Here is a 17,485-nt window from a genome sequence, read left to right on the forward strand (position 1 = left end):
ATAGTCTGGGAACTACAAAAATGCTTATTTGGGCCCCTTAGGCCACACCAATTTGATTCCTTGTTCGACGGACCCGCCCGCACCTATTTTTTTCAAAACAGATTTTTTTTATTTTTTTTATATTCCCGTTTCCCGCATCCGGAAATGCAATCATGTCCATTTCCCGCACCGTTTTTTGTGTGTAAATATTCAAAAAGATATCAACATCTGTTTCTAAAATCACAGTCTGACCTTTATATAACGATTTTAAACATAAAACACCCCACCACACCGTGTAAATATCTGTAAGAATATTTGTTTTAGCATGAAACCTATTTATCCAAAGCGGGAGTGCTCCGATATAAATTTAGAACAACGGAAATACCTTTTAAGAACAAAAAAATAATTTCTTTCCCCGTTACTTATATTCCCTATCAACAAATGTTCGTTGTTAGAATAAAGTACAAAGAACTTCTGAAGGATTTGCATTCAACTGCAATTATATTGTATGCTGGCGAAACAAAACTATCCATAGCCGCTGGATGTTTATGCACCTGTCCTGATTGATTCAGGGGCCTGTCGTTCACCATCGTTTGTTAATGTTGTTCATTGGTAATTTCCCGTTCGGATTTCATATTAGATCGTTGGTTTTCCTGTTCGAATTGTGTACGCTAATAATTTTGGGCTCCTTTTTAGCTTGCTGTTTGGTCTGTATCACTGTGTAATAGGTCGTACTGTGACCTGTGTTTGCTATTATTAGGTTGAGAACAACCCACCCTCAGACAAGGGGTCATTTACTGATGTAGAAAAGAAAATAGAAATACCAACATGACCAAGAATTTGATTAGTTCTTATATAAAAAACCTTTGAAAACTTATAATTTTGTACTCAAAAAGAGGAGAGTTACATCATATTTTAAACAACTTTTTCTAAAAGAGGGGTCCACTTTAATATTTTGAATAATTATTAAACTGTTAAAGTAAATGTGTTAACATGGTTAAAGTCCAGGATATTACAAAAATTCTTGGACATGTTTAGACCATTTATTTTAATACCAGATAGATATATAGTTCTTTGAGAAAATATGAACCCTTTTGAACAAACAAATATATTATAACTTATATTGATCCCTTATAAAACATGTAAAAGGGATAAATTTATAACATTAAGGGTTGCCCCCAAACTGAATATGACTTGGATGGAGAATTGTCTCATTGTCATACATAGACCAGATTTAATTATTTCTTGGTGAATATGGAAACAATACTTCAGAAATTAAAGAAATGTCAAAGTACAAGTGATAAATCAAGTTTTAATATAGTCAAAACCTACTATTTTATGTTTACAAAAAAAAATTATAATCGCTCGCCTCTACTTTTCAAGCTTCGCCTCAATAATTTGCAAATTAAATATTTTTTTATTAAAATTTTCAAATCGCTCGCTCGCCCTAAATTTTGGAGTCCAAAAATCCGTAGAACAAGAAATTAAATTGGTGTGGCCTTATTCTTAAACAATTGTGACGAAAATCAGTCCCAACCCTCCATTAGAAGTTATAAACCATGTGTTATAATTTTATTGATTTCGATTTACTTATACGAAAGTTATTATCCGGAAACCATCCGTTTTCGGACGACGCTGACGACGACGACGATTCTGACGCCGGACGACGACGACATGTTGATACCAATATACGACATCGGTCGTATAAAAAAAAACCTGTAACATGTTACAAAAATATGATACTTTAAAAGCTAAAATAGAACATTGATCTTCATTTGCTTACATTTTTAGATGTTAGTATTGGTTTTTTGAACTACAAAATATGATTTGTAGGGCAAAATATATGTCTTCAAGTCTCTACTCCTATTATCAAATTCTATTTTTCGAGCATTTGTATAGTGGAGTGTTCGGATAATAACTTCGCAATATCTCCATGCCCATTTTCTAAGGCTACCTCCATTGGAGTTTTAACATCTTTGTTACAAATATTAACATCAGCATTTTTCATTAATAACAATTTGACAATATCTAAATAATCCTCATTTGACACTTGCATCTTATGGCGATGAAATTTATACATAACCTTTTCAAAAGTTTTCCAAGAAAAATCAGGAAAGTCATAATCAAATTCAACACAACCTATACATTTTGAAGCAGCATGCAAGGGAGATTCCATCACTTTATTACAAATGTTTATATCACAATTGTTGTCTAACAATAATTTTACAATTTCAACATGCCCCCTTTTTGAGGCTACATACAAGGGGGACTCATTTTCTTCATTACAAATATTTATATCACATCCATGCTCCAAAAATATTTTTACCATTTCTACATCATTATATATTGTTGCTATATACAGGGGTGTAATTGGGAACCAGTCATGCGGATCAATATCACAGTTATGATTTATTAATAGTTTAACAATATCTGTATGGCCAAAAGTTGTGGCTAGTAATAAGGGGGTACCCATATGAGTTCCGCTGCCTAAATCTACAATATTCTCCCGCTTTTTTTTTTAAATGTTAATACAAACCTTTTGATCATTCATAATGGATAGGTTAGAAAAATTTGAAACGTAACAATAAACAGACAAAATTTGTGTAATGGATATGTTAGAAAAATTTGAAACGTAACAATAAACAGACAAAATTTGTGTAACTGCTAAACTCAAGTCGAAAGAATGCCTTTGCTTGTTTTGTTTTTTCAAATCGCCACCGTTTTTTAGCAATAACTTTAATGTTTCAACACAACCTCTTCCTGCTGCATAAGCTAGAGGGGTTAATTGAAGTTCATTATATACGGTAACATTCATACCCATATCTAACAAAACTTTTGTGATATCATTATAACCTTGTGCAACAGTGATAAACAATGGCGAAGATTCTGTATCAGATAATGATAGACAAAAATCACGACAATCTTGGTATTCAGATAAAATTTTCAGGAACTGCTGTTGAAATGTTCTGTTTTTGAAATGAGTGTGCCAAAATATGTTGCCAAAATCTTTTGAATTAGAAAAATGAAATAAACGTTGGAAATACTTTGCTTGTTTTTCCACTGGGACTTTGATCATGAATTCGTCTGTTTCTTCCACAGATTGTAACCGGAACCGTGTAAATATAACAGGGTAAATACAGTGAGTAAGAATAATGTCCAGCAGATGTTCACCATAAAAGGACACAAAAATATCAAATAATTTGTCGTGCATTATCATATAACTAGATCCGTTTTTCTTCCCATACGAATGAAGAAAAATGTCCAAGTGTTTCCTTACGACTTTGATATTTAGTTGGGTTGCCATCTCACATTCTTCGGCAATGTCACTAAGTATGGTTTTAATGCTAGATGTTGGAGACAGAACTTCATCGGTTATACAGTTGTTATAAATTACAAAAAGTGCCAAGACAGCAAAAGACGTTTGATCTTTTTCCTCTTTCATTAAAGTCAATTCTTCTTTGATAACTTTCACAGGCTGTGAGAAAAATTCCTTAATGTTTCTATCTTTTTCAGTAGCAAATATTTGACAAAGAAGGGGAAAGAAATCGTACATGTTAAAAAGACTTGCTTCTCTGAGGATTTCAGCGTGTTCAGCTCCTATATGAGCTTCCGCCATTAGAAAACGTTCATTGTCACATAAGCTATAGTCATTTGATAACATATCGAAGTGTGCTGTGAACAGAAATTGCATTTCTTTGAACTGATAGAAAATGTCTGACCTACTTGACACCAGTATCATAACATTTTCACACTGTTTGATTTTATCTAACTCGGTACTTAATTTTTTCCACTTATTAAGAAGATCATAATCAAGCGAATATTTACCACAAACATCATCAAAGACAAACACTTGTTTTTCTGATTCGTTATAATATTGTGTAATGTCCGTGGGAAAATTTGAGGGTATGATTTGGTAACCTTCATTTCTATGTAGTAAAAGAGCAACCTGATGAGCAGCAGTAGACTTTCCACAACCAGATGGTCCAATTACAGCTATGAAATTGCTCTTTTTGGTCACCTTTATCAACTCTTTTATGGCCTTTGTCTCAATCATTTTTGTTTCTATTTTTTTCCAATCTTCAATAATTTCTTGATGAATATCTGTAATAAAATGTTCATTATGATTAAGTTATTAACGTCCTACATTGTATGTGATTCTACCATAAAGAAAGACAAACTAGCAAAACTCAAGGCATACGTCTATGCAACAGGTATTTAACAAATTTACGAAAACTGTTATCTATATCACAAGAAATCAAATCAACAATATCCACTGCATTCATTCAAGTGAACTAGTGCACAGAAGTTCCATTTACTATACAACAAAAAAAATCTAGTAAAGGCTTAAAAGGCAATGGCCAAAGATTGTGAGATTTGCTGTAAGTGAATATTTCAGGGGTATCAGCATCTAAAATGAGTTGGCTTTCAGCCATTAATTTTATATAACCAGTACAGTATGTTTATGTTCAGTTGACACATGGTTACTAATAGATCAATCTGATAGGTTTATACTGGCTCAAGTCAAAGTGTAAGGTTTGTATGCTGTAAATTCAGAAATTAATGAATTCATTTAATATTGCAAATCTCTGATGGCCGTCCCAAATGTTATTTTCAATAAATTTGAATCAATAAAGTTGAGAATGGAACCGGGCACTATATAAAATAAGACAACAACCGTACAAAAGAGTAGAAACATATAAACTAAAGTGAAAAAAATATATAAGACTAACAAAGGCAAGAGTCTCCTGACGTTGGTCATGCGTAAATATGTGGCGGTGTTAAACAGTTTGTGTCATCTCAACCCTCCCCCTATGCCTAAATTGAATAAACAAACACAAAGCAATGCCAGAATATATAACAAAAGAAACTAATTAAAAATGACAATGCTAAATTAAGTAACAAAGGACTGTAAGCAGTAACTGCCATGCAAGCTTTACTAAACTAATTGAAAGATTATATCATACGAAAATCAAGCAAAACTCATCCCCTTAGTGGTTTAGTATTATACCATCATAACATATATGAGAATTATATGACATGTATCATGTCAACGTTATTTACATTATACGTTGTTACATACACGAGCGCATCGATCAAGTTTAGATATATTAACCCTATGATCTATCAGATGGTGACAGACTAAGGGAACGTCACCATATAAAATGGATAATTAAAATAGGCCATGAAAAATCATCTCTTGTGTCGTCAATTTTGGTATTAAGCTTCCGGTAAAAGATATATATAAAAAAAAAATCAGGTAAGGGCAGGATTGAATACTTGTATTGAACCAAGTCCATATTTTTTTTTAAATAAATAAACACCACAATAATTTCCAATAAGCTGTCAAAGTTAAAGGTCAGAGTGAACTCGATTATGAATTTGTGACAAATCTCGATCCTTTGATGCTTCTGCATACAAAGTTTGTAAAATCTACGTGCTATGGTACACAAATTAAGCAAATGCTCTACACACAAATCAAATAATGTTTTAATATCATGAGGGACAAAGGCCATAGTCAAGATATATGACCCCTGCCATCCCTCATTGCATGATGCATCAGAACATCAAGTTTGACCAACCTATACGATACCTATGTAATATGCAGGACACAAAGCCGACAGTTTATCATCATAAAAATCATACGTCAAAGTCTAGATCAGAGTGGCCCGACTTTTGTAAATGACACACCCTAGTATCATACTAATTCTTACTTTCCATTCCATATTCTTTTCCACTTGAAAGAGATTTAACTCTAAGTTGTGCACATATTTCTTTGTAAGTTTCACCACCAAGTCTTACTATAGCCTGTTGAAAAAATATTTAAAACATGAGAGATACTCTGCAAGTTCAGACTGTTACCATCTCTTGAAAACCATTTACAAGATATCGGAAATTACGCATTTACTAAGCATTGGTTTTCTCATTTTAATTGTTGAATCTTTATTATTTCAGAGCCGATAAAAAGCAGTCAATGTCGTTCAGAATATGATAATTGGTGAGTCATACAGTGATCTAGCTTTGTTTATTTCGGTGGTATTTTGGACTCTTGTGAAGAGTTGTCTCATTGGAAAGCAAACCACTTTTTGTTTAATGAAAGGTCATTTGTCGTTTGAAATGATTATATTTTGTCATTTTTAAATGTTGAAGTGTGTACTATACAGTATGGATTTGACCATTGTTCAAGGTTATACAGTCATAGGCGGATCAAGGGGGGTTTGCTGGGACTCCTTCATGAAAAGTTCTGGATCCGCCCCTATACAGAGACCGTACATGCAATATAATATTGTCTCATGTTGTTATCTCATGTGCAATATTATCATCTTCATAACCATGAATTCTTAGTTAAAAAGATACAAGAACTATGTTTTATGAAGTAAGTCTTACACTTAAGGACAAATATCCCCTCAAAGGAGTCATTAGATTGTCTCAGTTCTAATTCATTTTTTGCATATCTTGTTTTGCTGATTTTTCTTTGTTGTTTAAAGATTTTGCATTTGCTAATGCTGGTATATTTATGGTGAAGGCTATGCTGAATACATGTTATTCCCCCCTCACATTTCCAGGTCTTTTTTTAACTTATAAATAGTTGAATAAAATTGCATGACAGTCTAGTAAGACAATCATCGATGATGCTTTACTTTTGTAAAGGAGCATTAGCTAACAAATTTATGTTCTCCGACTTGACTGTAATTCTCATATTTGATTTATAACATACTAAAAAGGGGTATCAAAATTATAAGAAGGTATAATATCATGAATATAAACGATTTACAATGCATGGCAAGATTATATATACATTGTATCAGCATTTAGTATGTATTTAGGTCTAGACGCCAATTTATTAACCATCGAGGTGATATCCGACGGTCACGTAAGCCGATTACAAAGTAAATATATATATATATGTATATAGATTTATAGGTTTATATGATCCGTTGTCTCTTAAAATTCAAGAGTCTATCTAAAAACGAGTGTGCTTTTTATATGGCCTTCCAAATACTGTTTCGATCCCTAACATCACTGAAGAGACATATATTGTCGAAATCCGGATCTGGTGTACTAAAAAAATATTGACACCTTATGTTTGTGGCATAACATCGTGGCCACGGGTAAACTTTTTTTTTTCTGTTTTGTATTAAATTTATTTCAAGATCCATTTTGTCACACCTTGTGATCAATTTTATTTGGCAATCGCCAATGGCAGTCAGCAGGGTTAAAGAACATCAGTTGTTCGGCCTGTTAGTCAAATGCGTTTTGTTTAAATATACTTTTTCACTCTTTAGGTCTTTTGGAAAATGTTGTTTGTGCTGTATTTAGACCCTTCTACAACGAAATTTGTTTTACATGCATACGTATAAAAATGCGGTTTTTATCCAACGCAAGCAAAGGTTTGAACGTAGTTTTCAATTTAAACTCGTATATATTTTTTCGTTTGGGCTTGTATCATATTTTCCCTCCGGTTTATATGATCCGTTCATCCTGTATTGACTCTTAAAATTCAAGAGTCTATCTAAAAACGAGGGTGCTTTTTATATGGCTTCCAAATACCGTTTCGATCCCTAACATTACTGAAGAGACATTTATTGTCGAAATCCGGATCTGATGTACTTAAAAAATATTGACACCTTATGTTTGTCGCATAACATCGTGGCCACAAGTAAATTTTTTTGGTTGTTTAGTATTAAATTTATTTTAAGATCCAGTTTGTTACATCTTGTGATCAATTTTATTTGACAATCGCCAATGGCAGTCAGCAGGGTTAAAGAACATCAGTTGTTCGACCTGTTAGTCAAATGAGTTTTGTTTAAATATACTTTTTCACTCATTAGGTCTTTTGGAAAATGTTGTTTGTGCTGTTTTTAGACCCTTCTACAACGAAATTTGTTTTACATGCACACGTATAAATATTTCGATTTTTATCCAACGCAATCATAGGTTTGAACGTAGTTATATATATATAGCGATGCGATTTGATTTTTCTAGGTCTTTTTGTTTTCAAATTAAAGGTTAAAAATTTATGATAATCAACGTGGTTACATGTTTATGAATTAGTTTATATGGATCGAATCAGCCATCAACTGGTTCTACCTTGTTTTACTTTCAATGGTGACATTCTTTTCCATTTAATAATTGAACACGGATAACTTATGAGCAAAAAGTAAAATCACATAAAAAATCCGTGGAAAACCAATCTCTAGTTAATTGACATGAATGAAAATTTAAGGAGGTCACATTATTCACTTCTAAGTTAATGATTCATCAGCGATGTTTCTTATCTTTTTGTGACAACATTTATAATAGTTTATATCACAATAGTTATGTTATAGATCAAGATATAATGTCAAACAATTCTTTCGTCAAGAGTAAGTTGTTTAGCAAATCAATCTCAGACAAGCAAAACTGTGAGTACTTCGTTTGATATTTGCAAGAAAAATTAAATAAAACAAAAAGTTGTTCCTGTCTGTCGGTCCTTTTAAACATAGTGTGTTCGGGGAAACTCTCAAGATAAGATGCGTTAGAGTTGCATTCATTTACTAATAAATATAATGATTCCTATAAGAAATTGCTCGATTTACATTTGCATGGATGTTTTCACCAATTTTGGATTTACCTGACTTTATTCGGGTAAATCAATATTAACGCATTACCAGGTTAATTACTAAAACAATAGTAAATCAAAAGTGTGAAGACAAAACTAATACTCGAGACACGTCTTACATTGTATATTCAATAACATACCTGATAAATTTCCATCCATTTCTGCTCGAATTCAATGTCTGATATCTTCCCGTTACAATGTGCCAACTCATTTCTGTAGTATTTTATCCTAGATATATCTGCTCCTGTACTTATATCAATGGGAACAGGAAGTCTGTCTGCTATCTGAATCGGAGTGAGATTTCCTATCAGCAAAATCATCAATGTCAAATCAAAATCACTGGAACAAACTGGCTTTTGACCTAAAATTACAAAACAGCAGTTGAACAGAAAATGAGTGGGATATGTTACCCTTTGAAAAGTGGGGAACTAAGTTAAGCAGTGCCTTCCTTTTATTCCAATTCAATTGTTTTTGAAGTCATTTGAAACTTTAAATTTTAAAAATGTTTAACATGTTTTATATACTAAATTTTACTTTAAAAAAGTGATCGAACGTGTTCTTTTGTTGAAAAACAAATCATTTTTATTATCAAAGACTTAATAAACATAGTAACTGTATCAATATTGACTTATTGACTTCCTATACATTTATACGGTATTTTCCCAAATGCAGTGGACTTAACTACGATACATTTTGTTCGATACAAGTGCGAGGAGAAACCCGTAATAAAAGAATGTAAAAACACATGCTTTTGCAGTCAAATATAAATAACAGATTCTTAAAGGAATAGTTAAATTAACCAATTAGAACACACAAAAACAAATAGCCTGGCTTTTTAATCCACTTATCTGTCGAGTTTTCCTCGTGCTCAGTTTTTTATTGTTTGTTAATGTCACAATCCGATAAACCTCGGTAACAAACTCGAAAGTTAATTTGCTTGCTATCCACAACCATTGAATGAAATATTGTTTTCGATAATACGTTATGAATGTGCTATAAATATAATAAATAAAGTGCATATAAGATTTCATTAAACATATATGTTGGTAGTGGTTCAATATCCAGCAACATGTTTACTATGACTTTAAATTTTGTTAAATCATTTAAACATGGTAAAAGGCGAATATACAATTTTGGGACAAAAAACAATGAAATTCAAACGCTTCTCAATAGTATTTGATGTTTGTTCGCAGATGAAATGTTAAAAATATGCAATTAAACAAAACTTTGCATTTTTTTTTACGTGCACTCCTGTCATGCGTTGAATCATGTCATTTCAAAAAAGCCAAATTACACATAATTTATATTTCACATGCTTTCAAATACTATCGACTCAATGAGCCTAATCGCGGACAAAAAGGTTATGAAACAGCAAAATGTGTTTGTGTTAATCTAATGCATGTAATAAATGGGAACTTAAGTCATTTGTAATGATTAAATGGTTCATTAAGCCAAACTGTTCCTAAAAATATTACATATTAAACAAAATCTACTTTAAGTGATTACTTTTAAGACATCATAGATTAATATTTCTAAAACCCTTTCTTTAAAAGACAATAACAATCAAAACCAAGAGGTAAACAAAGATTAACAAAACCACAGGACATTTACATCAACAGTTATAAAAAAATAAACAATAAACAACACGAACTCCACTAAAAACCTGGAGTGAAATCAGGTTCTCCGGTAGGGTAAGCATTTTGGCTGTACCGTAAAAGATTAAAGATTGGGAATAAAAATTGGGGATGTGTCGAAGAGATAACAACTCAACTTAAGAGCATAAACCGCCGATCTCCACCAATAAGTCTACTCTTTAAACGAACCCATTGTAGGTTTTCCATCAAATGATTTTAAAATGAAAACAACGTTATCAGTACTAATAATCAATAACATTTATTATAGTAAAACAACTTAACCTCGTGGTGGGAATAATATATTCCATTGTTTTCTATTAACAAGTTTCTTTAATATCAATGATTCTCTGTTTAGAGTTTTCTGTAACGCTGTAGGATCAAACTCTTTGTCAAATCTTTTTCTAACAACTGGTTCAGCCACGTCCTTCAAAAGTCTGTCCAATGTGGTATAATTCTGTTTTTCCTTTAAACATGTTGGACGTGGTTTATTTGAACATGTCGCCATCTTACCTAAAAAAAATAATTGTTAGAACTTTATCAGTTAAAAGACTACTATTGATTGTTTGCTTTTTTCTTGCCAAATCGTGCATGAACAGGACATTTAGAAATTAATGTTCAAAACGTTATCAATGGTACGTATATATACCAGGTTTATCATTTAATAAGCAAGACGCGCGTTTCGTCCATATAAGACTTATCAGTGACGCTCAGATCAAAATAGTTAGAAAGCCAAACAAGTATAAAGTTGAAGAGCAATGAGGACCCAAAATTACAAAATGTGTGCCAAATACGGCTAAGGTAATTTAAGCCAGGTATAAGAAAATCCTTAGCATTTTGAATGATTCATTCTTTTGTAAAGAGTAAATTTATAAAAATGATCATATAATTGATATTTATGTCATATAAACATGTATATGTTACAGTGAATTTGTATAATCAGCGATTATGTAGAATCCACTGGCTAATTAAGAGATTATATATAATCACTAAAATTTTCAGGTATTATGTATACTCACTAGAAAAAATGTCAGGGATTATACATAATAACTTAAATGAAGAAATAGTTGTATTTATAAAGAAAATGAATAAAAGTCAAATGATTTATTCTTTAAAAACTTGATAAAACATCACTATAAACATAATTTGTAAAATATTAAGCACAATATATCAAATAATAGCCATTCTTTAAAATGTTAAACACAATATATTAAAATAATAATTCGTCCTCAGTCAATATACTTCTTTCAGGTCAATATATCCTTGTATCTACCTCATACAAAGGCTATAATTGTATAACATTAGACACAATACATTGAAATGTCCTGATTTTTTATATGAACGTTTATTTGCTTCACATCTGGTTTACCACAATATCCACAGTTTTAAAAACATTTTTCTTCACATATCGAATCAGATTTAACGACACGCCTAAGAGAAATGAATTCAGTACAAACAACTTGAGGTACCCCCCACCCCCCAAAAAAAGAAAAGAAATCAGTAACCTCGAACTAGTTCTAGCAAGATACCATGTTTTTGGCCAAGCGATATCCTTTTTCAGACTTTTTGTAAACAATTGCCATTATGTTTTTGGGGTCTCCCATTCCTTTTTTACCCTGTGGAATTGCTATGAGAATATTACAACAAATGCTAGCTTCTTCTAAAATTTTGTTGTATTTGTCAATTCTTAGTCGTTTTTTTCTATACATTTAGACGCGTAAGTTCTCTCAGTTTGAACTTCTTGTTCATTCGGAAAAAGACAAAAAACAAAAACAACAACACAAAATTTCCCATAATCGTCTTCACCATTTGTTTTACCACAAATAACATGCTCTGTGGATTTACGAATAGAACATTAATATCCATTTGACGCTGCATTTTTATAAAGAAACAGTACATGTAATCTTATCGCTATAAAGGGAATGTTGATATTATTAATTTTGAAGTCTTCAACTTTATCTCAAAACCCTGTTTCGGTTATATCTTTCAGATCACCCTGTGTTTTAAAGCAGATTTATCTCATCTGGAAAGGAATATGAAATAAAAAAAAATAATATTTTCTATATTTAAAAAAATTAAAACAAAGGATCCTTAAATTATTGATAATTCCTGAAATCATATTAGGGAATTTGTAGAAAAATCATTAAAATGTTCAGTGATCACTTCAAAATCACTGGTCATTTTCAAGGATTGTATATAATTACTAATGATTTCAGTGATTCTACATATTCCCTGAAAAATCAGGGATTCTACATAATCCCTTATTATGTAAATTCACTGTAACATATATAAATATTGTCTATCATAAGATCAGAAAAGATAATTCATGATGACAAAAGTCAAATAAAAGCACAACACAATGATATGTTTGAATTTTTGGTATTTGTAAACTTGTTTTCCTTTCTCTGTGTCTGTAAACAATTGTGTGACATAACAGATGTAAAATGCTGACAAAACTTGTAGTTTAATTCGAAATTGAGACTGGAAACATGGGAAATTGGGTATATGTCAAAGATAAAACAACCCGATCTAGTAGCATAAATCAGCAGAAGGTCACCAATAGGTTTTCCACACAATGAGAAAATTAAGACTGACAAAGGTCAGATGATCCTTAATTAGAAAAGGCCCTAACTACGTTTGTCCCATTTTGTTTGGTCTATGCTTTGCACGTAAAAATTGATATTTCAAGACCATTCTACTTAAAATAAAAAGCGTTAAATGAGTATGTGAAATGGCTTAATCGTTATGAAGCCCGGATTTGTGAAACACAGATTAAATTAAGTACTCAGGGTTTTTTCAAGAATTATTCCAAAACAATGGGAATTTATTACTTTATATATGTGTTAAATGCAGCTCTTGTTAATTTTGTTATTTACACACATCATCGATGAAAAGTGTCACATGTATGTGAGAGGACTTACATATCATCATAAGGGATAATTTTTTACATTCAATTAGTTGATATCTCAATAGACTATAACATATCATTAGATAGTATTTTAACCAAACATTTATTGGTAAACTTGATAAAAAATGTATTTCTAATGTGTTTTCCTTTGTTATACCTAACATTGCTTTGGATTGTTTGTATATATGTAAATATTGATTCCTCTTTTAAGTTTAAATGTTTTCATTTATTGATATTATACACATCAAATTACAATGTACTAGGCTCATAGCTTGTGTGCCAGTATTGGTTTCGGCTACACAAGACAGGCTTATAATATTAATGTATTTCAACAAAATATTAACACGGCTAATGTTTTGTATTTGATTTTTACTGTCAATAATTCAGTGGTGGTTTGTCCAATCTAGTGCCACTAAGGACGAAAATATTAGTATAATTAATTGTTTGCAATAATATCAACAGCATCAACTCTTTTTAAAATAAAAATCAGAACTGCAATTTAATAAAAGTTACCGAAAGTGAAATGTTTGGTGTAATTTATTATTTTTATATTGAAGTGGTTTGGTAAACGGGAGTGACTTTGTAGGGTAGGGTATTCATTAGTTATGTACGTATTATTCAATCAAAAGGAGATTTTGGTATACTTCATTACAGGAAAGGTCATAAAGCTTTTCTGTATTGCGGTATTCGCGGTCAATACGGATAACTGTGATAAAAATGCCAGTAGCTGGGTCGCCTTCTATTTTCCTGCACCGAGTCCGACAGAGGTTTTCAACTCCCAATGACATCCATTGAAAATTTATCAGCAATGGTCACATTCCAATGGGCCAAGGTACTTTTTTTTCAGAATGCAAATTCGATCCGATGATTCGGATTCAAGATACGTTAGGACTGTATATACTTCAATTTAAGGTATCCGGATTCAAAGTGGAGGTAATTTTAAACGATTTGTTTTTGCAGATAAATTAAATAAAAACCATAGCAAATTCGATTGGATGTTTTAGTAAGAAAAATACATCTATGATTAATAAAAAAAATAATAGAAATAAAAGAAGAAAAGAATTTTTTTTTCTAAGTCTTAAACCACCTATTAGTGGGTGTAGCTAGTATCAAGTTGTAAAACAAATCAAGGGATTGAATGTGTCAGAGAGACTCCTGAGTATAACGGATGAAAGTATATTGCTCCGAAAAAAAGAATATTGTGTTTCAGAATTAAATGTGTTTTTTCATCATATAAGATGTCGGTTGTTATTCTGTGGTTCAAATGTTTATGCATTTTTCTTTCTTGAGTGATCTTGCGTTTGTTTGTATTGTATTCCTGTCATGTAGTATTATCCTTTTATCGATATATTGTTTCCATATAAGCGGAAGTTTTGGCTTGCCGTTAAACCCGCCATTTTTGTCCTGTACCTATCAGGAATATGACAGTTGGTGTCAATTAGTCCATTTCTATATATGTTTCCGTTTGTTTTGTTGCAGTTGAGTGTTATTGTTGTTCCGTTATGTTTGCCTCACTTTTAGTTTGCTACCCGTTTTTTCTCAATTACTAGTAATCAACTTATCATAGATACCAGGACTAAATTCTATATTACGCCAGACCCGCGTTTCGTCTACAAAAGACTCATCAGTGACGCTCGGCTCGAAACATGTTTAAAAGGCCAAATTGAGTACGAAGTTGAAGAGCATTGAGAACCAAAAATTCCTAAAATGTTTTGCCAAATACAGCTAATGTAATCATTGTAATCTATTCCTGAGGTAGAAAAGTCTTACTTTTTCAAAAATTCAAAGTTTTGTTAACAGTTTATTTATAATTATGACCATATCAATGATAACTCAAGTCAACACAGATTTATGACTTTTAACAGCAGTATACTACTGTTGCCTTTATTCATACATACGACATGACGCTCCCGATGTTTTATAAAACTATTTGGTTCCTATTAGTTCCTGGTGTAAGATTTACCTGCAAATGGTTACCTGGTTTAAGGAACAGGGTCCAGGTTTATATGGTTCCCTCAAATTTTAATTACTATAAGTACACTCAAATAGACCAAAAATATTTGATATAAAAAATTGCCTTAAAAATATTTAGTTTTTAGTATTTATTTATATTTTCACAAAACATATTCTAGGAATGAACTGTTTATTATAATCAACCAAAAACTTTTCAACGAGTAATAAGTTCACAAACTATTCATGAGAGGAAACATTGGCCTGTTATTTCTGTATGATAACACACTTATTGACTGACTACGCAGGGTCAGTCAATGAGTGTGTTATCATACAGAAATAACAGACCAATGTTTGGTATTGTAAAGTGAGATCTTACTTTTATTTTCTAGTTATTCATGTGATTGTTTCCGACTTCCTGTGACAGTTGTTTGTATTCCCAAATTTACCATACACATGGCTGTTGGTGTTGGTAAAACGTAGGCAACAATAATATGCCATTTGTCTTTGTACATCGTGTACAGACTTGTGTCCCTTATTTTGCAGTTGGGTCTTTAACTTGTTTCAATGCCAGTTTGACTGATTTTTATAATTACACATAAATTTCAGCTAAATTTCAGCTATCTGTATGGTTTGACTTTTGAAATGTAATATTCATTTAATTAGTCATTTATCCTAACTAATCAATGCATAAAGAACTTAATGACTTTATAGTATTTTTTTCCCCTGTCAATCAAATGTCTTTGTGTTCGTATACAAAATTTTGAACAATATAGATTAAACACAACAAACAATTGTATCCACATGCAAATAATTATAATCCCAGTTTATCCAAAAAGAAATACCATCAATATATGATATAAAAGTGAAAACGAGGAAATCACATGTCTTTTTAGTATGAACAGCAAAATGAGTGTTTGTTTCAAATTTGGTATATTCACACCAAAAAGGTAAGAAAAGCGATGAAGCATTTTAAAAAAAAATTGTAGTATAAAAAAAAGTGAATTGAACATGGAGCACCTGAGATCACCCCTAGTTTTTGGTGGGGTTCGTGTTGTTTATTCTTCAGTTTTCTATGTTGTGTCATGTGTACTATTGTTTGTCTGTTTGTCTTTTTCATTTTCAGCCAAGGCGTTGTCAGTTTATTTTAGATCCATGAGTTTGACTGTCCCTTTTGTATCTTTCGTTACTCTTGAATAACAGGTTCGAATTTCAGACTTTTCTGAATCTACTAGTAATAATGACTTTGGGTAATCTCATTTTCCGAACACCGACATGAAAATAACGTTACGTTATTTGTTAAACGTTTTAAACCAATCACAACGTTTTCGTGTTTGCTTTTGAAATATGACCCAGAATGTATCAAATTCTGAAACGGCGGATTAGAACGGAAAAACCTAGTAAATATCTTCCTGTTTATCTTTGCTAAAATCAATCATCTTTCAATTACCTATAGTACATGTACTTACCAGTTATATAATTTCGTTACAGAAAATCATCAGTTATAGGATCTTTTCATTCACTTGATCTGGTCTTAAAGCCTTTAGGTATACAAACTGTTTTAACTATTATGATCTATTATCTGATAAGCGTTAGCCATTTTGACGATCGGAATGTGTCACTGTTGAATAGTAACTAAGGTATTAACAAACTCGACCTTTAATAAACTCGACCCACCATTTTCTATATAAATTAAAATATCATGAATAAACTAGGCTTTTGTTCGTATATTTGTTTTGTGTTGGGTTTATCTAGTTGGGCTTTTTTTTTTAGGTTTTTTTTATAAATTTTCATATTTTTACTATATCAACTTTATAAACAAATTATAATCTGAAAAAAAACAACACTTTTCACTATTTATTATCAGTTTACTAAGTTCACTGCAGTGTATTTGCTACCGCTGTGAATTGTAAACCTCAGACTTCGTTTGACATATTCCTCTTGGATTGTATTACGGTCATATTTTCATTTTGTTTAATGAATGATTGAAACTAATAGTTCAATGATAAAGCATAGATTACCTTAGCTATACATGCTATATTTGGCAAAACTTTTAGGAATTTTGGTCCTCAAAGCTTCGTACTTTATTTGGCCTTTTTAACTTTTTTGGATTCGAGCGTCACTGATGAGTCTTTTGTAGACGAAATGCGCGTCTGGCGTAAATACTTAATTTAGTCCTCGTATTTATGATGAGTTTATATACCTGCCAGATCCTGTCAGGTATTAGTTTAAAGGTGACAAAAAGGTGTCGACAGTACACATAGCAATATTAAGCTTTTTAAATATTAGGTCATGTTTATTAAAAAACCAAGTCATGCATATCATACATTATTTAAAAGAATAAAAAGGAAGATATGGAAAAAGAAAAGAAAAGTAAGCGGTTACTTTTATATGATAGTATACATTTAATAAATAGCT

General features: G+C 31.5%; 1 protein-coding gene across 1 annotated transcript; it reads right to left on the bottom strand.

The window, feature by feature from the left end:
- Positions 1-2,497: 2,497 nt before the first annotated feature.
- On the bottom strand, positions 2,498-16,667 carry LOC134683518 (uncharacterized). The gene is made up of 5 exons (XM_063542827.1): positions 16,537-16,667; positions 10,495-10,722; positions 8,719-8,939; positions 5,691-5,784; positions 2,498-4,080 (listed from the first exon to the last, which is right to left on the bottom strand). Exons 2-5 carry the CDS (start codon positions 10,715-10,717, stop codon positions 2,498-2,500), a joined length of 2,121 nt encoding a protein of 706 aa, XP_063398897.1. The 5' UTR covers positions 10,718-10,722; positions 16,537-16,667.
- Between the last annotated feature and the right edge of the window lie 818 nt (positions 16,668-17,485).

The sequence above is a fragment of the Mytilus trossulus genome, chromosome 9, assembly GCF_036588685.1.
Source record: "Mytilus trossulus isolate FHL-02 chromosome 9, PNRI_Mtr1.1.1.hap1, whole genome shotgun sequence".
NCBI lineage: Eukaryota > Metazoa > Mollusca > Bivalvia > Mytilida > Mytilidae > Mytilus > Mytilus trossulus.